This window comes from Colossoma macropomum, unplaced genomic scaffold (assembly GCF_904425465.1).
Source record: "Colossoma macropomum unplaced genomic scaffold, Colossoma_macropomum, whole genome shotgun sequence".
Lineage (NCBI taxonomy): Eukaryota > Metazoa > Chordata > Actinopteri > Characiformes > Serrasalmidae > Colossoma > Colossoma macropomum.
In genome coordinates this window covers 16,095,969-16,112,171 of record NW_023494798.1, presented here as the reverse complement: position 1 = coordinate 16,112,171, position 16,203 = coordinate 16,095,969, and the positions used below count along the sequence as shown (strand labels likewise).

The following is a 16,203-nucleotide window of genomic DNA, read 5'->3' as shown; positions in this document are numbered from 1 at the left end:
TAATTATGCTCTTTTTACAATGAAACCTGCTCAGAAAAGCATACTGTGACATCAGTTATCATGATATTGATACATTTTGTCATGTTGCCCATCTCATATATATGGCGTGTAATCTAAAGCCTGAAGTGGCTGGGTATATCTGTTACAGTGTTACGCAACATTTTAGTACCTCAAGTAAAGTACTTGTACTAATACTGAATGAAGAGTATTTAGAATTACTTATAGATTCACCTCAATACGTTCATATTGAATTAATTCATTTGTGCAGAAACACTGGCCCAAAACTTTCCAATCCTATCTAAATGGTGTTCGTTTGATGCACCATGACTCATACTTCAGATGAGATGCTTCAGTTTTGGACTTTGCAGGTTGCAGCATGATTGCACCAGTTGCGTTGGCAGCTCTGTGGCTTCAGTAATAAACAGTTTAACGTTTCATTTAAAACACCTAAGCTGCACCGTGTAGTTTCTGGGAAGGAACCTGGTTGCTTGGGGTTCAGCGCATATTGTTGTCATTGAAACGTTAACAAGGGATTTAGTTTGAATCTTGAAAAGCCATATTAATGTAAAGTAGGCACAGTCCTTTGTGCTGACCTACAGATTGCGGTAAATGTTTGAATGCTGGCCGCTGCAGCCAAAGCACTGCTTGTGAATGACCCAGAGCAGACTAGGATGCTGGAAAGGGCCTGGATTTGGAAAACTGCCATCAGTTCACCTCCATAGAAATGTGCTCTTATACATCTGTGGCAGGACATCTTACTGTATCCATAATGAGAGCCAGTCTCAAAGTGCAGTTGCACTGATATCAGTTTGAGGTTAGGGCTTCCAGAGAATTTGTGGTAGGATCTTGGGACCTTTTACTTTGGAACAGAAAAGTATTGGCATGAGAAGTTTCTAAGGATGTCCGTCTAAGCTGGTGGACATCGTGACCATTCACTCATGATTGTTTTTTGTTTTCTTTTTTTGTCTGAATAATGCAAATATGACTGGATTGTAACTCACTGCATGCAAAGCATAAGCTGGTTTTGAAAAACAGGTCAATGTATTAAGATATCATAACACCAGATTTCAGCAGAGGCTTAGCTCATTCACATATAAGATGACATCTGGTAATAAGATTTGGAAAGAAGCTTTTTGGAAATGTTATTGCAGTAATAGTCATTTCTGTAATTGCTAGACATCTAGCCTTGGACACGTTTAGCCATTCTTATCTAGACAAGGTCTGTCTCCTTTCTACTCCATCATCAAGTAAATGGAGCTGTAATGAGCATGTTCGCGAACCACAACCGGGCCACATTTAGTTCATATTTAACCTGTTCTGCTAGGCCACGTCTCTTAAAGTACAACTTTAATGTGTTTCACAGCTTTAAGTGGAAGAGGACATCGTTAGTCATTTATGAGCAAGTGAAGTGAGTCTAATAGTGCTTTTCCTGTTTTTCTGTCCAGCACTCTATAACATATCCTATTAGCATCTTTAGTCTCTGTTTAAGATGCTATCTCAGATAAAAAAGGAGGTTGAGGAAGTTCACGAGCATTGCTATATGAAAATGACCCTTCTATAAACATTACCACTCATGCAAGAAACTGACATTAAGTAGGATATTTATATTTGTAGTGATGGATTATGTCACATTATGTCACAGTGTGCTTTTCTGAGTTTATTGTGGATTGTCAGTACTTAAAGAGTGCCACGGCATGTGTTATTACAGAGCATGCTTAGACCTGTTTAAGTGGATTTAACGCAGTGCAGTATGTGAAATGCTGAATACCTATCATTGTATTCATAATTTTTCATAATGTTTTTTAAAGTGGTAATTCCAGTTCTTTCTTCCTCTGTTCCAACTTATCAGACCTCAAAAAAATTGTAATTCTTATTGTGTATCATAAAAATGCCCTCTGGTGTATACATTTCAATACAGATTTACAGGTTTGAAGATCTCCTTTCATATTGCCTGTGTAATATTCAAGTTCTCAGTGTGCAGAAACGCATGCATGGAGCTTTTGGCATTTTTTTTTATAAAATTTGCCTATTTGATGCTTGAGAAGCCTATTCAAAGCATTGCTGTACAAACTGAGCACAGTGTTACTGTACTAACCGTGTACTCCACGTCCCTTCTTAAAGGAATATCTAATGTTTAGTAGTTAAGGACTGGAGGTGAATAACCTTCCTCTGGAGGTCAATAGTAGGCCAAAGATGATGGCGCAGTTTAACATAAGCAGTGTTCCTAGGTAAACATCAGTCAAGGGCATGGTAGTGAGCTGGGTAACAAAAATATCTCTAAATGCTGTGTGTCAGACTGTGAGGAATGTATTCTTAGCAGGAACATAGGTCTAATTTATTTTGATCCCATTTAAAAATGAGAGTCCATACAAAATGAGAGTCCATACATCTTTGATTATTATCTATTATTATCTGTTTATAATTACTGTTTTCTAGAACATGCTCGCTCTTACTGACCCCTCACCCCATGTTGATGTGTTGCTGCTTTGCTTCTGGTGGTGTAAATGTGCTGTATGCAGCTCTGGTGGGCTGAGGGATGTGATTCTTTAGGCTGAGTTACCTCAAGCAGGGTAAGAGCAGGCAACTGCTAATGCAAACAGGTGCAATGCTGATGGCATCAACATTTATCTAAAACCACAGGAACGCAACGATTAATGCAGCAGGAAAACAACAAAAAAATAATACTCATTTGATGTGGTGATGATTAGTGAAAAGCAGAGGTTACACACTTGTCATTGTTTACCAGTGTGCTGAAACATTGTACTGATAGTGCTAATCTTTGACTTCATTAGTCATTTTCACCAACTTTCCGTAGCTTCCGCCCCCTTATATGAGAGCTGTGGTAGGTTTAGTACACTTAAGTGTAGTTTAGTCTACTGCAGTAGTTAACATGACTAAATAGCGACGAAACATGACTAAAACTCTGAATTTGTATCGGTCATAAATGCCACGCTGAACACTTGTAATAATACTGTCTTAGAATGACATTTAAAGAGGAAGCAGATCTGTTTGCACTGTTGGTAGTTCAAAAATAGCACAGACATTGAGTGACAGCCCTAAACCCTTTATTCCACCGGGTTTGAGTCCTGTGACTTCATTTGTGATAATAAAATGACCGACTTGTGTTTGACAGTCTCTTCCTATTTTTTAGAGGCATGTGCAAGTTTGTGCTTTGAGTTCATTCAAGTGAGGCAACACCATCACTGAGAGGCAAGAGGTGTTGCTAGAGCTGCTGGGGTGGTCAGTGTTAATCTCCTTTGCTTTATCAGGCCATAACAGAAACGAGTAATTTCCCGTGGTTTATATGAAAGTGGCACACACTGCGCTGTCTCAGACAGCGAGGCCCGAGTGTATGGAGTGATTAGACAGTGCGCTGTCACCATCTGTCTGCTCTGCTGGCTCTAGGCATGTAGGTAGTGATATTTTGGGGTAGTGTTTTCATCCCTGTACGCTGATATGTTGGCAATATCAGGGGGACAAACAAAGGAGCTTTATATAAGCTGTTAAAACAACTCTGAATTGAGGATTATTGAATTTCTCTCACAATCTTGGCACCCAGAAACCAGAAATGTGGGCAGAAGCTGAGATGCCTCTTTGGCTCTGTTGTATGAGGAACTGTGCAGGACGGTGTTTGGTTTGTGAGGAGGTAGAAAAAGAATACCTTCAAGGTTTTCCTTTTGAAAAGCAGAATGGTTTGCTTATTCAGGATTATGAGCACTTATGAGGGACTGAAGTAGTGTTTGCCTTAATTCTCTATATTAAGCCTGCTCTATCTAATTAGGTGACCCTTTGTGACTAATAGAGCTCAAGACTACTGTTGTGCGATGTTTCCGTTTGGTGTCCTGTTTCTGCTCTGCTAGGAAATAATCAAGGTGTGAAAATGCATCAGTATGTTTAGAATCATTGATCAAAATAGTTGAGTCAGCAGTGACTATTTGCTGATTTGCATGAAGATAATGGTCTGTCTGTTTTAATTTATTTTTTTAAAAACTCTGATTACTTGATTATTCATCAAAATAAATGGTAGATTACTTGATTACATATATAATCAACAGAGCCAGCCATAAATGCATCATGGATAGGTAAGGTATGGAAAAAAAAAACAGTATTGATACTAGTATTGATTCCTTAATTTCTACACTGATACTTTTATCAATACCTTCTTCTTAATTGCAGACCAAAAATGGGTTTGGCTTAAAACTGCGGGAGTTGTAGCAAATGGGTACTCACTGTAACAGACTGCAGATTAATCAGGGAGCCCTGACGTTAATAACATGTTTACAGCAGTCAGTATTCTAGATTTTGGAGCATGCATGCCTGTTGGCTCACGGATCCTAAGACTGACTTCTTACGTACTGAAATTCTGTACTAAATGACAGAATTTTTCCTATACTTGGTAGTTTCAGTTGGTGCCATAAAAATATTTTGATACCTAGCTTTAATCACAAGGCATTGATCTGAAGTAGGAATGGACGGATATCCAGTTACGAGCGGGAAAACAGTGCCAAAAAACGATAAACACGTTACGGCATTTGGCTGAAAATAATGTAGAGTTTTGGTTTACTTTTTAGTGACAGCACTGGTGTTGCACAAAAATGTAAAATCATGAAGAAGAATACATTTAATACATTTCAAAACATGTTTTAAAACAGTCAAAAATAGCTGATTAAAGTCTAGGTTTTTGTGTCGGATGAGTAACCTAGCTAACGCTAGCTAACAGACTGCCTCAGACGAGCTAATGAGCTAAAATTACAGCTAACCGCTAACACAGATGGAGACTCGTCGTCTTCTGTAGGGTTTTACCTCTTCAGCGGGCGATGTTCATTTGTCAGAGAGATATATTTAAGCTGTTTCTGGACCGAACACCAGCCTCGCCTATTTAGCGATAAAAGCTGTGCTATCTCGGCCTTTTCAGCGACGTTTCACAGAAAGCACTCACGTTTCAGAGTAGCAAAGTATAACATACATGCAGATACGAGCAAAACATTGACGTTTTACAGTTGATTTAAAACATAAGTCGACGTTTCACTGAATTGTTGGCCTGTATGTTTCCTCTGTCTTCCTGTGATGAAACACAACAGATGAATTTCATACGGAATGGAAGACTGTCGCCTGAAGGTTAACCGAGTACTCGACCACCCGAGCACCTTAATCTGAAGGTGGCATTTGACTCATTAGTGCAGGGCTGCACAGCTCCAGTCCTGAACACACTCATCCGTTAATTGCTGTCTTTAGGGGGTGTGTTTGAGTTGAGGAACTTAGCTGGACCATGGCCCTCCAGGACCGGAGTGCACCCCTGCTTTACAGTAGTGTGTATTGTGTGCTTAGTGTTCTTATTGTCTAGGTGTTGCACTGTGTTTCTTCAGCCACAGAAATCACTGAAACAAAATAACTGAATTAAATGTGATGAAATCTGAGAGTTGCTGTTGTATTTAATTGTTTTCTTAAAGCATTTTTACTTTACACCTTATTGAAAGAGGCCTGTCTCTTAGACAAGGGTCTGAGCCTGACCACTGTAACCACCCTGATAGCAAGAGGATAGTGGACCTCTGTTGGCCCGCTGTTGGCAAAGCTGGAGGTCCGCTGGCGTTTTGAAAATAGAGTAAATGTAATTCTATGAAATATTTTGTACTATTATATGAAAATCAGTTTGTACTGAATTATATCAATAGTCCCTAAACCAAGTCAGTCCTGACAGGCTGACTCTCACAGTAGGCTTGTTTTTTTTTTTTCATTTAGAGCATTAGGCTATAAGTGTGAACCAGCTCTCGGAGCATCTAGCAAAGATGTGAATCACTCCTGAACCATAATCTATGTTGTTCCTACAGGCTGGTGGATGATCGGTGTGTGGTACAGCCGGAAGCTGGAGACCTGGCAAATCCACCTAAGAAGTTCAGAGGTAAGTCACTCGGGAAGTCTCCTCACATGAAACAAAAGAAACACACCTATATATATATATATATATATATATATATATATATATATATATATATATATATATATATACATAAATGTTATACTTCAGTAGTTAAATGATATGATAATATGCAATGATTCAACTGTCAGTTGTCAACTCACAGTAACATTGTAACGTTGTGGAGCTACACAGAATTGCTTGCAGCTTTGGTTTCTGTTGCCTATTATTTCTATAATTTTTCACATTTTTAATAAGTTGTTTGTTTTTTTTTTTCATGCTTAACACCACTGGTCAAACTACATGTTTTTTTTGTTGATTTTCTTCGTGAAAATAAGTTAACAGATACTCTACACAGAACACACTTAAATGTGGTAAACAACTGCAGTTAAAGATGGGTATGAGCTCAAATTCCAGCATTGCCATGACCAGAAAAGATGCCAGTTAACAAAGGTTAATGGAGGTGATCATTTCAGCGATCTAGACAAAACTGCAAGTCATGGATATCAGCTGATATTGTCAGCTAACCGATTTAATGGTTGGGCTCTGGTGCACAGCAGGGATTCACAATGGATCATTTGTTAATTGGTTAATCTCGATAAGGCTGTATATGCATATTTAACCAAATAGCAGTTTTGACAGGGTGCTGTGAGCATCTTGACCAGTCACAGTTCTAGAGGAGTGTGTCTGTGGATGTTTTGATGAATAAATATGTAATCCAAAAAAATATTGGAAGTATTTTGTGATGTGAAAGCGTGCTTCTGCAGCCACTAAAGCACTTAACTAAGGCCTGTAAAGAATGCCGTAACTTCTGATTGTACAAGTCTAAAACAGAGTTTTACCTGGTGCTGATTCACATGCTGTGTTAGTTCATGTAACAAAGCACTCCGTTGTTTTCAGTGTCTTTTATAAGCTTCATGGTCTTCTTCCATGTCCCTCAGATTGCCTGTTCAAGGTGTGTCCTATGAACCGGTACTCAGCACAGAAACAGTTCTGGAGGGCCAAACAGGGAAAGCAAGGAAGCAATACAGAGGGGGACCTCTTTAAAAAATTGCAGGTACTCTGCTGCATCCAGTGTTCACATACTAATTGCAACTTTAAAAGTATATTTGTATTAAAATAAAAAAACTATTCAATGCTGATCATCAGTGTTGAGTTTAATCAAATAATCATGACAGCAATGCAGACTTTTACATTTCCATGCTAACAGAACTAACATACACCCCCTCAGTGTCACCACAATTTGTGTACTTCTGGTATCATGGCTGATTTGCTTCTCTCCTACATTTCCCAGCATGCAGCAGAACTGGAACAGAAACAGAATGAGACGGAGAACAAGAAGCTGCTTGGCGAAGTGGTCAAATACAGCCAAGTCATACAGGTGCAGCCCAGCCACCCTGCTTATCAACTAACTATTCTGTTCCTCAGAGCATGCTAGAACATTCTGTTTGTTTGTGCTCTGTAGCCAAGGCTGCCAGTGCACTGAGAGAGGGAGAGAAGGACAGGGTGAAACAATTCTTTGACAGTTTGATTTATGGCCCTAACTTGACGCAAGGGGAAGCTGTGGACTGGCTACTTTTAACATTTTACTGCTTCCTTTTAAAAACACACGGCTTTCAAATGTCTGTCTGTTTGTTTTGAAGGGCTGAAGCGTTTGTACTGTACCCACCTCAGTGCTTTTTACACTTTAGGATGACTTGCAGGAATCGCCTAGTAATGAATGAATGGTAGAGAGCAGGGGGTACAGTTCAGATTAGATTAGATTAGATTCAACTTTGTCATTGTGCAGAGTACAGGTACAGAGCCAATGAAATGCAGCGTTTCACTATTTGTAAGAGTTTACAAAGATTCATTACAGAAGTGTTGTCGCCAACGTCCATGTCCATCAGCTCTGTTCTGCATCTAGAACAATTTGGATAGGTCTTTAAACAGTTTAGTTTATGAACATCATAGTCTGTCCATTTGAAATAACTGAAGGCCTCTTTTTTTATATCTCAGACTTGTGTCAGTCTTTTAAGAAATTCTTTGTGTACAAAATTTTAGACGTGTACCTTTGTTTGTCTGGGTAAAACTGCAAAATGACCTGCTTTCACTGCAAAATGTGTAATGTGTTCTTTGTGGATCTTTTCTGATGTTTTGGGTTCTTTGGAATTTTTCATTCTCTTCACCCAGAGTTTTCAGTTTGGTTGAAACTCATTTTGTAAAGTTTTTTTTTGTCTGTGTTTCAGCTGCTACACATTAAGAGTAATAAGTACCTGACGGTGAACAAACGTCTGCCAGCTCTGTTGGAGAAGAACGCTATGCGAGTGTCTCTCGATCCCTCGGGCAACGAGGGCTCCTGGTTCTACATCCAGCCTTTCTGGAAGCTCCGCAGTGAGGGAGACAATGTAGGGAGATTTGCATTGTTCTCTCTCTCTATATCTTTCTCTGTCTCTCTCTCACCCTTTCTTTCTTATGTTTTTTTTTGGCTATTTCTTTTTCTCTCACTCACCTGTTCAATCACTCTCCCTCTCCTTTTTCTATCTCTCTCTCTCTCTCTCTGTCTCTCTCATTCCTTCTCTAACTCTCTCACTCTTTCTCTGTCATTTCCTCCACTACATTTTTTTTGCACTTTCTCTTACTCATTCACTCATTCTTTCTCTCTATCTGTCTTGCTCGTTCTCTGACTTGCTCATTTTCTCCCCCTCTCTTGGTCTCTCATGTTCTCTCTCTCTCTGTCTCTCTCTGTCTCTTTCTTCCTTGCTGTGGCTCTGTCTCTCTCCTCCTTGCTCTCTCTCCTTCTCCCTCTCTCTCTTCTCTGTCTGTCTCTCAAACACCAGACACATTCAAGTACATTCAAGTAAAAACAAGTTCTACTGTAAGAGTGTAATATGTAAATTTGTGTTAATGTAAATATGCAGGAATATGTATATGAATGTAGCTCAATTTCACTATATCATATTAACATCATGATTAAGCCCTTTTAACTCTTCTGCTTTCTCCTGTTGATGTCTCAGCGACCAGAGTCTGAAGGTATATTAACTGATTGCAGCGCATGATGTGTTTGCACATATGTGTGTGTGTAGTGTATTCACTGAATGGTTGAATACACAGAAGAAGTGGTCAGCATGCTACCCTGCATGTGAACATCACTGTTTACTGCAAGAACATGCCTGTTCGTGGTCAATACCACAGTGTTTAGACCTCAGCCCGAGCTAAAGTTGAGCTCAGTTGTTAGTCGTAGTAGACATAAAATGACTTTTAGCCACAGTACAGATATACCTACAGATGTAACACTGAAACCCCTCACTGATGCTATTTGTTTAGCTGTTGATATACATTGATGGGCTGTGATTTCAGGGGTTGTCATGGCCGTCTTCCTCTCCACTGAGCATTTGTTGATCTAGGCCGCAGGTTTGTATGCTGAAAGGGGGAGAGAAAGCCTTAGGTCAACACAGCACTCCATTCGCATGTTCACACACCTTGATTTTCAGCTTCCTCATGCATTTGTTTGGTAGCTTTTGCCTGCCTGAGACAAATATCCTGTGCCACTTGTCGAACATCAATCCATTATTTATCAAAAGACAGACATTATCTATGCAATGTGTAAGGGCACAGAAAGAATAATGTCACTTTTCTGCCTTTTCTTCAATGCAAAGGACAGGTTCAGTAGATTTCAACAAATGGCTGATTTTGGTAATAGTGATTCTTATAGAGCTGCAATGGAATTCATGTGGTCTGCGTATGCATAGGTGTTAGCTTTTAGAGACAGTAACCCTTATATTCACAGCTTCTAAACTGTAGTTACTACTATTCCCCTTATAGAACATTTTCTATCTTTAAAATCATTAGCAACAACAGCAGTTTGTCCAGTTTTGATTTTCGTTGGGATATATTTCTCTGGTAACCATGCTAATTACTTCAAACAGAATGAGAGATGAGTGTTTTTACTTTCTTTACCAGTTAAACAGTCTCTCTGACACAATTAAAGCGATGTGAGATCGAGGGGCAAACATGCGGTATACTCAAGTATATATTTAACAAACATATTATTTGTTTTTTCCGCAAGGAGCACATAATCTAAACTCTGTTTTTTTAGCTGACGATCTGATTATTACAGAAATGCACTGTTCTCAAATCTGGCAAGTGATGCTCTGATAACTTGCCTTGTTGACTCACATATTATCTGTTTTACTCAGGGTACCGTGTGTGCATGGTGAAAGATTTCAACATAAATCATTATGCTCTCACCCCACGTTTTAAGCACAGCATTAAGTCCAATAAAAGGGAACAGAAGATGGTGAGACAGAGTTATTGAGTCTATGGGCAAAGCTCTATTAGATCAGATTTCTTGAATCTCACCCTCATACAGCCACATACCTCCAAAGTTGTGAAACAAACAGATTTTAAACAGGTTAACTGTATGGGTTGATGCTTATGTATATGTCTAAAAATGGTACATGTGTTAGGGAGGCTGTTTTGTGTTAAATATGCTATATTATGTGGGTAGAGCAAAACTGTTGCAACAGAAAAATATATAAATATTCACAAGGCATAAATGCACTTACTGCACATTCTGTGCTCTTATTTAAAAAGTGATTGTTAGGTTTTTTAGTTTTGACATGTGTGCCTGACCGACTTGCTCAGTAGCTTTGTGAGAAAAATTGCTGTCATTGCGAGCTGGTCACACCCATACATCAAAACAAGTCTGTCTGCACTACGCAAATCACTATCATAGAGAGTGAATTCCTTCAAATGTACTGAACCTGTTCTCTGTTACAGTGCAGAGTGAAAATCACTCTAACACAGGTGCCACCTTTTGCATGTCACAGGATCTGAAATCACTGTTTCCTGTAGGGCCCAACCGATATATAAATTGGCTGATCAAATTGGCCGATATTAGCGACCCACAGCGTGACAATTATATTGCATATGAGTAGCGTCTTGTTGTTTGGTCGCAGCACCACTGTGATTTGAGCTTGCAGTCTTTCGACGATGGAGCTAAACCTTAGACAGTTGTAACACCGGGCAGCCCAATATGAGGCACCCTCTGTTTAAGTATATGATAACAATACAGGCTGAACTGCAGAACACAAAACACTATCATAAGTATTACAAAAACATGTAAAATGCAACTAAACCTAACATTTCCGATGAGAATAACATTATAATATTTTTATGAAGAGAACTAATAATAAGAAAATTGAGAAATGATGAACAGAAACTCAAAGTGCAAAGCATTATGGGTAGCTCTATACTAAACTAAAATTTAATAAATTTAAAACGTTTTATTGGCCGATATTATTAGTCATCAAAGATTTTAGCCCCCTAAAATCAGTATCTGCTCAAATTTCATATCAGTTGGGCCCCAGTTTACTGTCATTTAGATCGAGCCCCTTTGATTAGCTGGAGGTGAAAAATGCACAAATATGTCATTTTAATTGTGTGTGTGTGTGTGTGTGTGTTTGTGTGTGGTTAGGTGGTAGTGGGAGATAAAGTGGTCCTGATGCCTGTGAACGCTGGCCAGCCACTGCATGCCAGCAACATTGAACTACTGGACAACCCAGGCTGCAATGAGGTCAGACACATGCAGCCATGCTCACTCATCACTGCTCAGTGAAAGACTACTCGGTCACTTCAATATGAGGCTCCAACTGTTTTTTCTTTCAAGACTGGCATTGACATTATTTTTAAAGTAGTCAGTAGTTCAGAGAAAAACTATATTTAGTCATTTCTACATTTCTCTCCTTCCCAAAATGTAGATGATCAGCAGAAACATTGTGTTGTTTGAAGTTTGCATTGGTGGTAAGTGGCTAAAGTGGCTAAAAGTGAGTGAAAGCACACACTCCGCCAGTTAGCAAAGTGCAAACTGCATGCATAAAACATCACACACTTGCCTTAAAATTTGTTGAATTGTTAAGTAATTGCAGATAGATTAGATTTTGTGATTTCTGACGTTCTATAAAACCCTGTTATCAAGAAAATGGACAAAGACACTGTGGTAAGGGCCCTCCACAGTCACTTTAAATAGTTATGGAATAGATACAAAAAAGCCAGAACAGTGAATTGTGTGTTGTACCTCCAAACAAGAAGTGACACTGTGATTTGTATGTTTTCCAGGTGAATGCTGTGAACTGTAACACCAGCTGGAAGGTCACTCTCTTCATGAAATTCAGTGATTACAGAGATGATGTCTTAAAAGGGGTATGACCTTTGCTTATTTTTGTGTAGAATTCACAGGGACTCAGACACAGAGATGAACCCCCCGTCCTCTCTCTCTCTATTTCTCTCTTTCTCTCTCAGGGTGACGTGGTTAGGTTGTTCCATGCTGAGCAGGAGAAGTTTCTGACTTGTGATGACTACAAGGATCAGCAGCACATTTTCCTGAGGACGACTCTCCGCCAATCAGCCACCTCTGCCACGAGCTCCAAAGCACTCTGGGAAGTTGAGGTATGACCTTAACGGAGATTTGAGATTAGGGTTGAGAATAGTTGACTAGCTTAGTACTTGTCATGTATCCATCTAGTTTACTCGTAAAGTACTAGTCAAAATTCACAAATTGATTTTGCATTTTTACCAGATAGAAAAAAATCCCTATACTTGTTTCACTTGTATCTTAGAGTTGCTACCTATCCTGTTGCCTTTTATCATTCAGCGTGGCCAAGAACTGCCTGTTTTGCCAGAATGGGTTAATGCAAAATGGCCACAGGCCGTTAAAAGGGCGAGTGATTGCCAAACTGGAACCATAACAAAAACAGATCGGATATTGAACGTTTTTTCGATCCAGGAACTGTATCTAGTTCTGAAAGGTTTTGTCATGATGTGCAGAGCAGGCAGCTGCTTGTAACTAGTGACCAGTTAGCATTTAACTCGAAAGCTAGGATCTGGAAGATTGGAAAAACATTGATTAAGATGTACCTTCTCAATGAATCTACAGCAGTTAGTTGGTAATGATATTCTCATTACAAATGTTCATATGTATGCAGTTAGAAGCAGCGTATAAATGGTCCAAAACCATACTGAACATACCCTATTTCAGAATGCAGTTTGGTTAACAAGGAGTTCTAGACTAATCATGTTCACAGAGCCCAATAACTACTGCAACCACAGTTAACTTGTTCTATGATGACTGTAGCAAATTTCTTTTAGGTACTCACAAGAAAATTTAATAGCTTACATCACAAAACATCATGAAAGAAGTAAACCTTTTCAGGTTGGCCTTCATTGGCCCAAGAGCTGTCCAAGAACTTTTCAGAAGCTCCACTATGACTGGCCCAAGAGCTGTTTATGAGCCATAATCCTGAAATTAAGATGTCCCCAAGCAAGTAATAAATCCTGCTTCATAAAACAGGCCTAAGCTTGGCAGATTGGCAGTCTCACTGGCTCAGAAAGTAATATTAATATAAGTTATGCTGTATTTTGAAATATTTACTAAAGGATATTTGCTTGAATGTCTGTTACAAACTTCAGAAATAATCACTACATTACTCCTTGACTAATATAATTGATAGCAGTAGGCCTAGAATAAAGCTCAGTATAAGGTTTCACACAGGACTGACTGACTAATAATTTTTTATTGTTATTTTTAGTTAGTTAGTTAGTTAGTTAGTCAAACACAAAATTCCTCAGAATGCCTCACTAGAATGAGACGTTTCCACTTTTTCACTTTTTTACAATACAAACATGATTTTTTCAGAAACCAGGAATGACAGTCCTCTCTATTGTTTTCAGGAGAGTTTTTTGAACACCTCAAAATCAGAAACATCTGATGTATTTAATGTCTGTAATGTGTCTGTTCTTATTAGGTGGTGCATTATGACCCCTGTAGAGGTGGAGCTGGCCAGTGGAACAGTCTCTTTCGCTTCAAACACCTGGCCACGGGCAAATACCTGGCGGCAGAGGTATGAGACGACTCCACCCTCTTTATTTGTAGTTCTGATTTAGCAGGAGGCAAATGGAATGCAGTGTAAAGAGTGAGTTTCTAGGTTTAAAGAGTGAGATTTCAGGTGCTGTGCTGTAGGTGGCAGTCTTCCCAATGTTATTCTCACTGCAGTGGTGACTTTCTTATAATAGGCTTATGTTTTCTGACCGTGACAGAGAAAAGTTTGTTAAAGTTTGGGAATGTGTTTGTGTTTCAGGTGAATCCTGATTATCGTGATGAGAGTACAGATTCCAAAACTGAGGTAAGTTAGATGTTGGTCTATTCTGAGACCCGACTGCTGAAGTCTTGCACTGTTTGAACTTGTCTGTCTGATGCCATGAAAGTCCAAATATTTCCTTCTATTGTCTTGAGCTCTGCCCCTGCAATATACTATTCATCTGAATTGTAAAGTTCACTAGCTCGCTCCTTAACCCCATTAACCCTAGTCTTATTATTCAGTTATTAATCATAAACATTATTCTGCCATGAAACTAATATGTGATCTATATAGTTGTAGAGTTAGAGAGTGTGGAACTGAAGTGTGGTGCCACATATGCCCATAAAAGGTTTAGGGGGTTAACTAGGATTGTGGAAATTTATGCATTTGTGAAGATTGTTTAAAAGGTATATGGAAGATTTAGAGCGTGTGTTTAGATTTATAGATTTGTTTTAAAGAGTGTGTATGAATGCCAGTGTGGCGCCTGATTGGCACTGTTTCACAGCACTGCGTCTCACAGCACTTCCTCTGCCCACTCTCTCTCACGCCATCACCATTATGTAATCTCTCTCTCTCTATTGCTCTCTCGCTCTCCCCCTCCCGTTCGCCTGCTACAGACAGCCACACTCAGCTTCTGTTCTCAGCTCTCTGGGGAATTACTCTGGAGTTTCTATCTACCTCTGCACCGTTATGCTTTATTGGTATTCAGCCCAACCAATTCTAGACTCACACTCACGCATGCATGCACAAACACCTACACGCTCAACTCACACTCAAACGGAGGGGGCTTCTTACATAACGTCTGAGTGTGGGGGTGCCCTGTGGGAGCCGGGCAGACATGCCGTCCGCCTCTCGAAGGAGAGAGATATGAGAGAGAGATATGAGAGAGAGAGAGAGAGAGATATGAGAGAGAGAGAGAGAGAGAGAGAGAGAGAGAGAGAGAGAGAGAGGGAGTGAGAGAGATATGAACTAAAGCATGTAATGTTTGTTGGAACTCATGAGCTCAGAACAGGTCTAGACTAAAAAGATGAGGTAGCAACCCTCAGATATTTAAATTCTTGCATTAAATTTTATTTTTGTATCAGAGAAAAAGTCTTATGTGTTTTTAAGTCTGGAAGACTGCAACTCATCATATGTGATTCTGCAGAAAGACTTTATATTTGTAAATGACGTTTCTTAGTTGAGGACAGGACCGTGTCTTGGTAATGGAAGGGTTTTAAACCGTTTTTCATTTTTATTCCCCTCAGTAGCATTTGTGTCAGTCATGATATTGACTGAAAAGTATCTTATGAGGACTTCAAAACTCATCTTTTTTTATCTACAGATGTTGATCCTAAGCAGTGGTTGGGTTAGGGTTAAGATTTGGACCACGGTTAGGGCTAGGACCAGGACGAGGGTTGGGTTTAGGTTTTGGGTTGAAGTTAAGGTTAGGGTTAGGATTAGAGCCAGGTTTAGAGTTAAAGAGAATTATGGTCAATTTAGTTGATTATTTAGTTGAACCTGACTTGAAAGTAAGTTAAGTATCTTTAAAGCATCTAAAGTGGACTGTCCAAATAAAGTGTTACCAGCTTTGCTTACAGAATCATGAACTGTTTTCATTGAGCCATTAATGTTATATCGGCTGGCTGCTGATCATTTGTATGTTTAAAGTTGAGTCTCAGGACATGGAAAATGTCTGTGCTTTTGTCTCAGACTGAGTCAGACTCTGTGTACTCTAAGAAGAAACGGCCAGTGGAGAAGATTACTTACATCTTGGTGTCTGTCCCACATGGAAATGACATCGCCTCCTTGTTTGAACTGGACGCCACCACCCTGCAGCGGGCCGACTGCCTGGTGCCCAGGTTTGACTTCCTGACCCACACATAATAGGAGCTGATTGGGACATGGAGGGATGGGCAATACTACTGATTTTCTTTCAGTCCAAGTAATTCCATGGCTAAAATCTTAATATCAGTACCAATACTGGTGCTTTTTAAGGGTCCTTGTGCATGTAAAAAGGGTATTTTTTATATTTACAGGAGAAAACAAGTAAAAATATAGACATAAAAGTAATATTTGAAAGCCTTTGCGTTGCATTAAATTAACTGCCACATAGACTGACTGTTTAGGGAAACAACTGTCCTATCATAGAACATTTGCTGCATCTCATGTGGCTGTCTGTGCCTGCGAGAA

The 16,203-nt window shown here is 39.4% G+C and overlaps 1 protein-coding gene across 2 annotated transcripts in view; it reads left to right on the top strand.

Moving 5' to 3' along the window:
- itpr2 (inositol 1,4,5-trisphosphate receptor, type 2) overlaps positions 1–16,203 on the top strand; it is a 95,270-nt gene that overhangs the window by 1,830 nt on the left and 77,237 nt on the right. For both annotated transcript variants that reach the window (XM_036585082.1, XM_036585081.1), the window contains exons 2-11: positions 5,829–5,899; positions 6,856–6,971; positions 7,209–7,295; positions 8,143–8,301; positions 11,373–11,471; positions 12,014–12,097; positions 12,197–12,343; positions 13,699–13,794; positions 14,032–14,076; positions 15,724–15,872. In XM_036585082.1, the coding sequence (XP_036440975.1) occupies positions 5,829–5,899; positions 6,856–6,971; positions 7,209–7,295; positions 8,143–8,301; positions 11,373–11,471; positions 12,014–12,097; positions 12,197–12,343; positions 13,699–13,794; positions 14,032–14,076; positions 15,724–15,872 (1,053 nt within the window). The remainder of the gene's footprint in view (positions 1–5,828; positions 5,900–6,855; positions 6,972–7,208; positions 7,296–8,142; positions 8,302–11,372; positions 11,472–12,013; positions 12,098–12,196; positions 12,344–13,698; positions 13,795–14,031; positions 14,077–15,723; positions 15,873–16,203) is intronic.